The sequence below is a fragment of the Lepisosteus oculatus genome, chromosome 12, assembly GCF_040954835.1.
Source record: "Lepisosteus oculatus isolate fLepOcu1 chromosome 12, fLepOcu1.hap2, whole genome shotgun sequence".
Taxonomy (NCBI): Eukaryota; Metazoa; Chordata; class Actinopteri; order Semionotiformes; family Lepisosteidae; genus Lepisosteus; species Lepisosteus oculatus.
The window spans coordinates 4,947,291-4,959,305 of NC_090707.1; the positions used below are offsets into that span (position 1 = coordinate 4,947,291).

Sequence of the window (12,015 nt, forward strand, 5' to 3'; positions counted from 1 at the left end):
GTTTAAAAGAAGATTTTGAAAAATACAGAGTAAAGGAGTTAACAATATATCACAGAGGGTTCATGTTACTAAAAGCTTTAAGATGTCTCAAAATGTTTTTATCCAGAATGCAAGTAAGCACCATTTGATGAGTATTATAAGTAGTCAAGATGGATTTATTAAATTCATTATGTAGTTTAATTGCATCTCTAAAAACTTCATCCCTGACTGAAAAAGTCTTTTAGTGAAAGCAGAAAATCAAAACTGTCCCCTTGATCGGAAATAGCTCCATTCATATTCTTCATGGAATAGAAAGGCCTACACTGGCTTAATCAGTTCCATGTACAGATCAAGAGAGCTGCCCAAGGACAGTGAGCCCATCAAAACTCTCTATAAAAGAAATGAGAATTGGAACCAAAAGAATGTGTTGTGTTTTCAGTGCCTGTCAGTATATACAGTACTGTACTTACAATATGTGTATATATGTGTGTGTCCTTTTTCTGTGTCTGTTATCCAGGCTGTTTACAAGGCTGACATGGAATGGATGAGGGGTGTGGGATGGGTCCCCATTGGCTCTCTGGATGTTGAGAAAGCCAAGAAAGCTGCCGAGATCCTGAGTGAGAGGAAGTACCGCCAGCATCCCAGCAACTTCAAGTTCACAAGCAAAATGGACTCAATGCCAATCGTTCTGGCTCAGGCTAATGCCAAAAACATGGACCAGGTATGCAACCGTGTTAACCATTAAAGCACAATCTGCTAGAAATTAAACAAACACATAAAATATATTTTTTAGCTCTCTTAATGGAAAGGAAAGTTTGATTTGTTTTATCTTTAGGTAACGACGTGAACCTTGCAGATTTTGAAACAATAAATTAAGTTTGTATAATACACGCTGGGTACAATTAAATACAGATTGCAAGTTGCAGAAATGATATCATTGCTATTTATATCATGCATTTCATTTCAAACCAAAGGGATTCTCCAACTGTAGAATGGAACTGGTTAAAACTCTTAAGTCACACCTGGAAGGGTAAATCATCTAAACATCTGACTTCATCTGATCATCTGAAGTGCAGAAAAATATTAAAAACTGACTGTAACAAAGTTTTCCGTTATGACCATCCTCAAAACCTCTACATGTTTTAGATATTATGTTTGTAATTTTACTTTTACTTACTTACTTTTTTCAGTGCTGTGATCTTTGAGCAAAACATCAGAATTGGGAAGTTTTGTTTTCTTTAGGGCTTTAAAATGGCACTATTGAAAAGCGGATTTGTTTTCCTTGTGTTATGTTGTACTGCATTCTCTCTTCCAGCGTCTGTACACTGAGGCATGGGATAGAGACAAGGTCCAGATTCATGTCATGCCTGATACTCCTGAAATTATCCTTGCACAACAGAACAAAATCAACACAAGTCAGGTGGGTGAACTGAATGTTTTAGGATTCAAGAAGTAACTACAGTAAGACAATATTGTATAGTAGGGGTTTCATTTTAAATGTAAGAATATGTATTAACATGTCTAAGTTTAATGGGCTTTGATCACACACTCATGTTGTGCATCTCTTCGGAGATCATGTTTAAACAGTGAATAGTTTGTCTAGTGTATCTGGATGCATAGACACATTGTAGCAATTATAAGTAGTGAATGCTACAATGGTGTCCCACCGTGAACACCAATAACATTCAGGTCTCAAAGAGACCTTCTTTTTGGCCTCATGGGCATCACACTTACTTGGAATGTACTGTTTGGACACTTGAGATTGTGTCCAGAGGGATGGTCTGACCAATAAACTGTACATCACACTTCTTATTTGTATTAGCTACTTCTGTGGTATTGTCAGGATATTCTATTCCCTTGGTTGTTGACCTTGATTAATGGCATTTTTCATTCATAATAATCAATCTTCGGCTTCATCTTCATTTATAAAATTAAATGTTCCTTTCTCAGAAACTGTACAAACTTGCCAACGAGGAGGCTAAGAAGAAGGGCTACGATCTGCGTGCAGATGCCATCTCCATCAAGGCTGCCAGAGCCTCCAGGGACATCGCCAGTGATGTGAGTTTTCTCGAGCCTTTGTGAAAGAGAGATTTTTAAAATAACAATAAAAGTACTTCGAAGTTCTGCTTTGCACTCCATTGAATGCATCCCACTGATCTGTTGCAGTACAAGTACAAGGAAGGCTTCCGCAAGCAGACCGGACACCACATCGGCGCCCGCAGTGTCAAGGATGACCCCTTGATCATGCTGGCCCTGAACGCAGCCAAGATCGCCAGTGACGCCGAGTACAAGAAGGACTTTGAGAAGTCCAAGACAAGTTACAACCTGCCAGTGGACATGCTGGGCTTTGTGTTGTCTAAGAAATGCCAGATCCAGGTCAGCGACATTGACTACAGACGTTACCTGCACCAGTGGACTTGCCTGCCCGACCAGAATGATGTCATCCAGGCCAAGAAAGCCTATGAGCTCCAGAGTGATGTAAGTTCAAGCTCACCAAAGCAGCTAAGTAAAATGTAGACAGACTGAATGTCTCAAGATTTTTTTCAACTGGATCTTATTGAACCCTGTACATGAGTGCTCTTGTATCAGCAAAGCTGTCATGTAATACTGTTCTTTGGAGAAAAACTTTGATTGTTAAGTTCAATGCAATGTCATAGTGCCTTCAAAAGAAAGAAAAAGAGAAGAACCGGCCCTCCCTGTATCTGTGTTTCAGTGGGTGTACAAGAGTGACCTGGAATGGGTTCGAGGATGTGGCTGGATGCCAAACGGTTCCCTGGAAGTGAACAAAGTGAAGCGTGCCCAGGAGATCCTGAATGATCGACTCTACCGGCAGCACCCCAGCACAGTCAAGTTCACCAGTGTGGTTGACCTGCCTGCCATCGTATTGGCTAAAAACAATGCCATCCAGCTTAGCGATGTAAGGGCTTTCTACTCTCTTCCTTACAACCTGCAGCCCACGTGATGGGTCTGTCTATTACAATTGTTAAAATCTATTATCATTAAAGATATGTGTGTCAGACATGTCGTTTTTAGTCTATTATTATACTAGAGTTATGCATTGAAGATTTGCTTTATTTTGAATTAATCTGTATAAGCAAACTAACAAACTGCACAGTATGTGCCCTACAGAAGCTTTAGGGATCCTGTAAAATTGATTCTTGGTGGCCCTAATGAATTTTCTCTGTTTGATTTCCTTTTTCCAAAAGCTGAAGTACAAGGAGGCGTGGGAGAAAGAGAAGACTATTAGTCATGTGATGCCTGATACACCAGCTATCGTACTGTCGAGAGCAAATGCAATCAATGTCAGCCAGGCAAGTACAATATAGTATTTTTGTACTTCAAAATTATTGATCTGTAGCACTGTAGCTAACACAAAAACTGGCCTTGATGTTTGTGGTTTGTTACGGATATTCTAGATTCAAGTCAATTTTATTAGGATTTCTAAGGGAGAAAAAGAAACAATAACAACCTACTGTTTTACTATATCCTATTTCTAATTTATTATTACGTGGGTTTTTTTCCCCATTGTAACAGTTTGTTGAGGTTCTAAACCCCTTTAGTAGGACTCTGTGGCTATTGTCGCAGGCCTTTGCAGCAGTCCAGGCCCTCGTGGGGTGGAAATGAAGCAGATGTTGCCTAGAGACCGTAAATGCCGTTAAATGTGTAGACTGCGGCAAGAGTCAAAAAGGTCATCACGGAACTTCTATATGCCCGAGCTCTTTTGCATCTGTGGATTAAACAGGCACCTTTTCCCCTTTCGGGGTTTTCCAAGCTTTGTAAAGTCTTGCCTCACATTTCTCACATTGCGTTGTCACAGAAACTGTACACCCAAGCGTGGGATGAGCAGAAGGCCAAAGTATATAACATCAAGGAAGATGCTATCTCCGTTCTGAAGGCCAAGGCTTCTAGGGACATTGCAAGCGATGTGAGTGGAAGCTTCTTGAGCTGTCTTGGATTGTTTACATTTTACAAGACACCACTAGACAAAATCACACATTCTGATTTGTCCTGTTTCATCCGTACCTAATGTGCAGTACAAGTACAAGGAAGGCTTCCGCAAGCAGACCGGACACCACATCGGCGCCCGAAGTGTCAAGGACGACCCCTTGCTCATGCTGGCTATTAATGCTGCCAAGATCGCCAGCGACGCCGAGTACAAGAAGGACTTTGAGAAGTCCAAGACCAAGTACAACCTGCCAGTGGACATGCTGGGCTTTGTGTTGTCTAAGAAATGCCAGATCCAGGTCAGCGACATTGACTACAGACGTTACCTGCACCAGTGGACTTGCCTGCCCGACCAGAATGATGTCATCCAGGCCAAGAAAGCCTATGAGCTCCAGAGCGATGTAAGTCCTGTATTGAAGAACTTATTTTCCATTCTATTTAAAGAGCTCAGGTGTGATTTTACCAGTAATTTTAAGTTCTTCTGACATGTTGGGGTGTTGTAGGCTAACTTTAACTAAAAGTTCTGATATAAATTCTAAAGCTAAAAAAATATACAGAAGAAGATAGAGGCAGTGTGCTCAAGAATTATGCAAAGTAAATCCTCTAATGCTCTACTCCCTCTCTGTTAATTCTGAGAAATATTTTCAAAGATAATTCACATTGAAATAGTTATTTATGATTGCAAGTTTAAACAGAAGGCAAGAGACAGTTACAAAGAAATTAAAGTGTGCTTTTGATTTAAGCTTCCCCTGTGAGTGAAGTTTTAGAACTATTTGTTTTTGCTCCCAGAAAATATACTTTTACTGCTTTATTTTTATGGTTTTGTGAGCCATTCACATGTAAATAATGTGTTTCGATTACTTATGATTTCATCCCTGTTTGGAGAAAAGCATGGGTGCAGTCAAAAATTGCTAAAAAGCCCTAGAAAACCTTTTCTCATACGTTTAGCAGATGCCTCATGAGCAATAAGCAGTTTTTGTTCTGAATGGGAAAGAAAGTAATGGGCATTGCAAAAATCTCACATGAGGGAGTGTGTCGATCTGCTGTTGCCAGGCAGTGTACAAGGCAGATCTGGAATGGCTGAAAGGAATCGGCTGGATGCCGAACGATTCCTTGGATGTCAAGAAAGTGAAACACGCGCAGCACATCCTCAGTGATGTAAGTACCTCTAGTATGTTCCTCTCTCTCCGTTTTAAAACCATTTTCACTGATCGTTACTGAAGGTGTTGGAAACAAACGCATCAGTAAGATCACACTAACTAACACGTGCTCGCAAGTTCTTTTTAGCCAGTTTTCTTCTCTTCTGCCTTCCTCCCAGCTTGAATACCGGACGAAACTGGACACCCTGAAGTTCACGCCCGTGGTTGACAGAGTCGACTACGTGACAGCAAAGCAGGCAGCAGAGATTCTCAATGACGTGAGTAACGCTTTTGGTAGGAATTCATAGGGCTGTGTGACAGGAGCGGCTCTGCTGTGCCCCTCCTGGGGTCAGATCCTGGTCACCTGTGAGCTGAGGGGTCTTCTGCTGCAGCAGATTTCTTCATTGTCCGAGTTTGTAGGAGGCTTTCTCATGGCCTCTGTTACACCTAGAAAAAGAGGAACTCCACACTGTGGTGAAGTCATTCATCTCTACTCATAGTCTGGAATATATAGCCACACACTGACTGTGATGAGCAGCTATGTGACAGAAACAAGAAACACCGGTCCTTTCGTCTTCATTGTGTTTGACTGATCAATAACTTTTACTGCGTGTCTCTTTTCTAGTGCTTACTGTAAGCGCAGTTGTAAAAAAATGAAAAACGAAGTAGCAAGTTAAACATTTTGTGTTCTTTTAGTATTTATTCTTAATATAAATATATAAGCTTTAAAAATAAAATGCTGTAGCTGTTGTAATGGCCAGAGCTATTCCATTTGTGCACGAGGTCAGTCATTTCTATAAAATGGGTCGGAAAGTTTGTGATAATGGGTCCTGGGTGTCAGGAACAAGTTACCCACCTGTGTTGGCAAAGATGATATCCTGGCTTCTTTCAAGATCCCAAGGGATTAGACCTTCGAATCAATTAAATATTAGCTGTCAAACAGGCCTGATGGGCTGAATAGGCTCCTCTACTTCGCAAACGTTCTTACGTTCTTGAAATCTGGCCGTTTCTTCCTCCGCAGCCTTCATCGGAGGACTGTGTTACACCGATTGGCTGGTGAAAACCCAACAAGTGATTAACAGGATTGTGTTTGTTTTTCAGGCTAAGTATCGTGAAGCGTGGGAGACCGCCAAGACCAAGTACACGATGTTGGACACACCACTTCTGGCGACGGCAAGAGAGGCAGCCAAGAACATCAACCAGGTACTGTAGATGGGTTCGCCACTCATCTTACTACAGCTACAGCTGGCAGGTGGCAGCTGGATGCAATGCTGTAGGTCGTCAATGCATACAATGAAGGCAAAGCTCATTTATACTATATTATATACTATATATATTTTTTTAAATTATTTTTATCATACTATCTTCAGTTCCTATGTGGACATAAGTAAGGCATACAGTATATATTTTATGCAGTGCTTTTAAAGCAAATTTATGACATGTTGCCATAATCAACATGCAATCTTACTACTGTGATGTGGTAGCTTTTGATTTTAATATGTTTTTCATAATGTATGTTTTTACATATTTTTTTACAGGGTCACTGTCTAATCTGTTTGCCAAATGGTTGTAAACATATGCAAAAACTTGTCCAATATAGACTGTATAATGAATTGCTGTGTATATTTGGACTAATTCACTTTTATTTCACACCAGAAACTGTACAAAGAAAGCTGGGACAAGGAAAAAGCTACGAGTTACTTCATTCCACAGGACTCTGTGGAAATCAAACACGTTAAGCACAGCCAGGGCATACAGAGCAATGTAAGTGATGCACAGATTTTGAAGAAAAAGGTTGTCTGACATCATATGTAGAGCTAAGATCAATTTTGAGCCCATTACGTATAGTAGACAATACAGAAAGAAAGAAACCATATGATTTTAATCATTTCTTCTGACTGTTCATAATAGTACGGTGTGATATATTTATTTTAAATGAGTAGGCAAGAGCTGGGTAATTTTTTCTTTTCATAATTTTCTTTTATAGGTTGTTCTAAAAAGAGGAAATATGTTTTAGTATTTTAGAATTTGGATTCAGAGTTGAACTAGTCATGGATGCCACATTCATTATAACAGTCCTACTCAGAATCACCTGTGTTCCCTGGTTTACAGTACAAGTACAAGGAAGGCTTCCGCAAGCAGACCGGACACCACATCGGCGCCCGCAGTGTCAAGGACGACCCCTTGATCATGCTCGCTATTAATGCTGCCAAGATCGCCAGCGACGCCGAGTACAAGAAGGACTTTGAGAAGTCCAAGACCAAGTACAACCTGCCAGTGGACATGCTGGGCTTTGTGTTGTCTAAGAAATGCCAGATCCAGGTCAGCGACATTGACTACAGACGTTACCTGCACCAGTGGACTTGCCTGCCCGACCAGAATGATGTCATCCAGGCCAAGAAAGCCTATGAGCTCCAGAGCGATGTAAGTCCTGTATTGAAGAACTTATTTTCCATTCTATTTAAGTAAGTACTGCATAATCAATATGGAAGAAGCACTTAGATTCCATCTTTTTTAACAGCGGATTTTAGGAGTGCTTTTGCCTCTAATTTTAATATCTTTTGACATGCTGGGCAAATGTTATGGGTTAATTTGATTTTTTGTTAAAATCCACCATGAAATCTACAAATCCTGACATTTCGTGATTTTGAGGATCACGAAAAGGAAGACTGAGGTGCTGCGGTGTGCCAGGGAACTGTACAAAGATATAACCTTGCAAAACTCCCTCCTTGCTAATTCTGAGAAGTATTTTTAAAGTCATTTATACTGAAATTGAAACTGCTACTGTAACTCACAGAAATGAAAACCAGTATGCTTTTAAAATATCATTAAGACCACTCACGTTCATTAAATCAGCTGAATAACATTTCGATTTATAAAGTGTTTAAAGTTCTTTGTTGTTGTTTTAAACTGGATGGATGATGTGTGCACGTGCCAGTGCATCAGATGTGCAAAGATAAAAGACTGAGTGTCGAATGAACAGTTGATGGTGTGAAAAATCTCCAGGTGCTGTTTTATGAGTGTGATGTTCTTTGTTCCAGTTTGTTTACAAATCGGATATGGAGTGGATCCGTGGATGTGGGTGGGTTGCTCTGGACTCAGTGGATCACCAGAAGGTCAAGAAAGCTCAGGAGATCCTGAACGATGTAGGTTCAAGTCTCACAACATAAACTTTCCATTTGAAATGAATCCATTGCTTTAAAACATATTTTATTATCAAGACTAATCACCATTTCTTTTCTCATTTTTTGAAATTTTACAGAGAGCCTACAAGAAAGGCGCTAAAGAAGGCTTTGCAAAGTTCACGCATGTTGTCGATCGTCCAGAAATCGTTCTTGCCAAGATAAATGCCGCAAATCTCAGCGACGTAGGTGTCCTTCAAATTTCCGAGAGAGGCCGCTGACTTTCCTAAATTGGAAGTGGTTCCCCTCACCAGTAACCTTGTGTGTTCTGGTCTTGTTCTCTGTCTCCGTAGCTGAAGTACAAAGAAAGCTTCAATCTGGAGAAAGGTCACTACATTGGATCAGAAGACACGCCCCAGCTGGCTCACTCCAGAGAAGTGGCCAAAATCATCAGTGAGGTATCGCATGCATGGTGTTGAAGCACAGCCACATCCGCAAAGGAAAAAAGACTTAAATACGTACTTTCAGTCGTGAAGTGAATATGATAGAATGTATTTGCACAATATAAACCTTGCAATTTTTTACCTTTTTTTTGCATTGTGTTATACAAGTTATACAATCCATAGAGTAATAATTCTTATTAAGGTATGCTGAGAATCAAAATACAAAACTTTGTAATCTACGTTTAAAGAAAAATAAGGTATACAGGTTTCGGAAATTGATTATATCCTCTAGGCGCCATTGTGATTAATGGGTGCAGACCCTCTGTTGATCAACTCTGCTGATAAAAATAAACAATCATGATTGTCCATTGCACCTACCGAAAATTCATTGTCATGTCCCAGGCAACTTTGTTGAATTACCAGTTTTAAATCATGTTTCTTTTTATCCTTTGTATATTTAGGTATAAAATACTCTTTTGGCTTTCTAAGTAAATCTAACGGCATTTGAACAAAAGGGAATTTACTATAGCTCTACTGTTATTGTGAATAGTGTGAAAAATATTTGGATCTGCTGAAGCAGTGTTTATGTCTCTTGAATTTCCCATTGTGTTTTGCGCCTGTCTGTTTTTTGCTGTTTTAATCAATCGGACTGTGTTGTCTTGGCTGTAGAAAGTGTACAAATCAAACTGGGATGGAACCAAAGCCACGAGCTATCAGCTGCCTCCTGATCACCTACCACTAGTGGGCGCCAAACACACAAAGCAGATTGTCAGCGATGTGAGTTGATATTCCACTCTGATAAACTCCTTCTGTTTGCTTAACTCAATTGGAGTATTATATAGTACAGTATAATATTCCTTTATAGTTATCATAGCACCAAAATGAAAATAAATTCCTTTGGTTTAAAAACATGGCAATGATTAATATACACTGTTTTTATCAGCTTTCTTGCTTATTTTTTCTTTTTATTATAAGAGTACAAACTAAAACATGTAGGAATTGAATACATTATGCTGACGGTTGTAAAGAGATCTGAATGTGCTCCGCTCATTCACTAACCCCAATGAAGGGTGTAATCTAATTGGGTTATTAGAAATATTTTATTTTCTTTTTAGATTAAATACAAAGAAGCTCATGAAAAGGCCAAGGGTCACTATCTGGCTGGAAAGGACATCCGTGACTTCCCTAATGTTGTCCATTCTTCTGCGATAGAGAAGATGAAGAGTTTGGTAAGTCTGTCTGTCTGTGTCTTTTCAGTAAATGAAGTGGTAAGAGTTACTGTAAGTAGTATTTATTCCAGTAATGCACATTCCTTACTCTTGAAACACTACAACCCTGGAAGCTGCTACTCATATCTATCTCTCAGTTTGTCCCTGTAGACCCATTTCTCGACCTGTCTGTCTCTTCTATCTCTGCCGCTTTCTCATTGCTGTTTTCTTCATGTTATGTTGAATCAGATGACCTACCGGAAGGCTTATGATGAGTCCAAGACCAAGATCCATATTCCCTTCGACATGCTGAGTCATGTGATGGCCAAGAAGTGCCAGCATATCCTGAGTGAGGTTGAATATCGCCAGCGCCTGCACCAGTGGACGTGCCTGCCCGACCAGCACGATGTCATTCACGCCAGGAAGGCCAACGAGATCTTGAGCGATGTAAGATCTCTCATGTTAGATCTTGATTTCACACAGGAAGATTGTTCTGCGTTTGCTAACAGCTTAACCAGTGCATCCGGGTTAGTGACTCCTGTTGACCTCAGCTGCAGTGATGTGGTGTGATACGGTGATTATTCAGGCACAGTTTAGAAACATGGACAATCCTACCTAAATACGCAGCATGAGGAGGTCACTGGCCCATTTACAATAAGTCTCAACAATACAAAAAGTTGAACACTTACTGTACCTAAGTGGACAGTTTCAGGTTACGGATATGCTGATCATATGATTTTAGGCGCATCACTGTTATATTGTTAATAACAAGGTTTATTCGTTTTGGACCTCTGTGAACCTCTGCAGGTGTTCTATAAAGAGGACCTCACCTGGCTGAAGGGGGTTGGCTGCTACGCCTGGGACACCCCTGAAATTGTCCGCGCCAAGAAGTCCTATGACCTCCAGAGTGAAGTAAGTGTTGCTCTGCAGTAAGGCTGCGCACACCAGGGTCCTGCCAGCACAACCTGATCCTATGAAAGCAGGATGTATTTCCTTCCTTTACTTTGGCTTGCTAACAAGGCCTCCACAGTGAAGTGATTATCTAGATCCACAGTGAAGTGGCCACCTAGATCCACAGAGAAGTGATTATCTAGATACACAGAGAAGTGATTATCTAGATCCACAGTGAAGTGGCCATCTAGATGCACGGAGAAGTGATTATCTAAATCCACAGAGAAGTGATTATCGAGATCCACAGTGAAGTGGCTATTTAGATCCACAGTGAAGTGATGATCTAGATCTCAGTCTTTGGGTCTGGATTTATGCAACCTGTTACCTTTCCTTGTGGGTTAAACTAGCCCACCTCCGTTTGCCTCATCAAGTGCCCCAAGATTAGTATCAGTAGCACAGCTCTGTGATTACTATGTAAGTTGTCTTTTCCTAATGGCTTTCTTTTTGTAATTGCAGCTTCTCTACAGGGATGCCGGTAAAAAGGAATTCAAGAATTTCTCTGTTGTGACTGATACCCCAGTCTATGTAACTTCGGTTACAGGATACATACAAGCTAGCGATGTAAGTCATGTAATGGAAATTCCTGCATGGCAATGTGAGATTTTTGTGCAGAAAGTGCTGTCATTAAGTGTCAGGACACTTAATGCTACATGATTAGACTTGAAGACTGTGTCTGAGGGACGGTTAGCACTGTTCTTGGGTCCTGGGACAGATTCTGGAAGGGGATGCCTTCCATACAGAGTTTGCATATTCTGCCCTTGATTTTTCGGGGGGGGGGGCTACCGGTTCCCTTTCATCCCCCAAAGACATGCCGGCTAGACTGATTGGTATCTCTAAACGTGCTTGAGTGTGTGGGTCTGTGTATGAGCTCTGGGACAAATTGCCATCTCTAAACGTGCTTGAGTGTGTGGGTCTGTATATGAGCTCTGGGACAAATTGGCATCTCTAAACGTGCTTGAGTGTGTGGGTCTGTATATGAGCTCTGGGACAAATTGCCATCTTTAAACGTGCTTGAGTGTGTGGGTCTGTATATGAGCTCTGGGACAGATTGGCATCCCATCCAGAGTGTAGTTGCGGGTCACTCCCAGTACTTCTAGAATAGACTGTGACGCTTGCCAGAAATATGCAGCTTTCTGATAAAGGATAAATGTTAGCACCGGATTTTTTTTTCATCCACAGATTTCAATAAAATGTATTGATTTATTCAGTTGTTTTAAACAACTCTTTT

At 40.6% G+C, this 12,015-nt stretch overlaps 1 protein-coding gene across 21 annotated transcripts in view; it reads left to right on the top strand.

Moving 5' to 3' along the window:
• Positions 1 to 12,015, top strand: part of neb (nebulin) — an 89,273-nt gene that overhangs the window by 43,392 nt on the left and 33,866 nt on the right. For 20 of the 21 annotated variants that reach the window (XM_069196483.1, XM_069196500.1, XM_069196481.1 and 17 more), the window contains 21 exons: positions 497 to 700; positions 1,295 to 1,399; positions 1,930 to 2,037; positions 2,146 to 2,457; positions 2,693 to 2,896; positions 3,186 to 3,290; positions 3,797 to 3,904; positions 4,014 to 4,325; positions 4,978 to 5,082; positions 5,243 to 5,341; positions 6,165 to 6,266; positions 6,720 to 6,827; positions 7,176 to 7,487; positions 8,105 to 8,209; positions 8,326 to 8,430; positions 8,539 to 8,643; positions 9,298 to 9,405; positions 9,744 to 9,857; positions 10,086 to 10,283; positions 10,644 to 10,748; positions 11,244 to 11,348. In XM_069196483.1, the coding sequence (XP_069052584.1) occupies positions 497 to 700; positions 1,295 to 1,399; positions 1,930 to 2,037; positions 2,146 to 2,457; positions 2,693 to 2,896; positions 3,186 to 3,290; positions 3,797 to 3,904; positions 4,014 to 4,325; positions 4,978 to 5,082; positions 5,243 to 5,341; positions 6,165 to 6,266; positions 6,720 to 6,827; positions 7,176 to 7,487; positions 8,105 to 8,209; positions 8,326 to 8,430; positions 8,539 to 8,643; positions 9,298 to 9,405; positions 9,744 to 9,857; positions 10,086 to 10,283; positions 10,644 to 10,748; positions 11,244 to 11,348 (3,129 nt within the window). The remainder of the gene's footprint in view (positions 1 to 496; positions 701 to 1,294; positions 1,400 to 1,929; positions 2,038 to 2,145; positions 2,458 to 2,692; positions 2,897 to 3,185; positions 3,291 to 3,796; positions 3,905 to 4,013; positions 4,326 to 4,977; positions 5,083 to 5,242; positions 5,342 to 6,164; positions 6,267 to 6,719; positions 6,828 to 7,175; positions 7,488 to 8,104; positions 8,210 to 8,325; positions 8,431 to 8,538; positions 8,644 to 9,297; positions 9,406 to 9,743; positions 9,858 to 10,085; positions 10,284 to 10,643; positions 10,749 to 11,243; positions 11,349 to 12,015) is intronic. The other variant, XM_069196498.1, reaches the window with a different exon arrangement.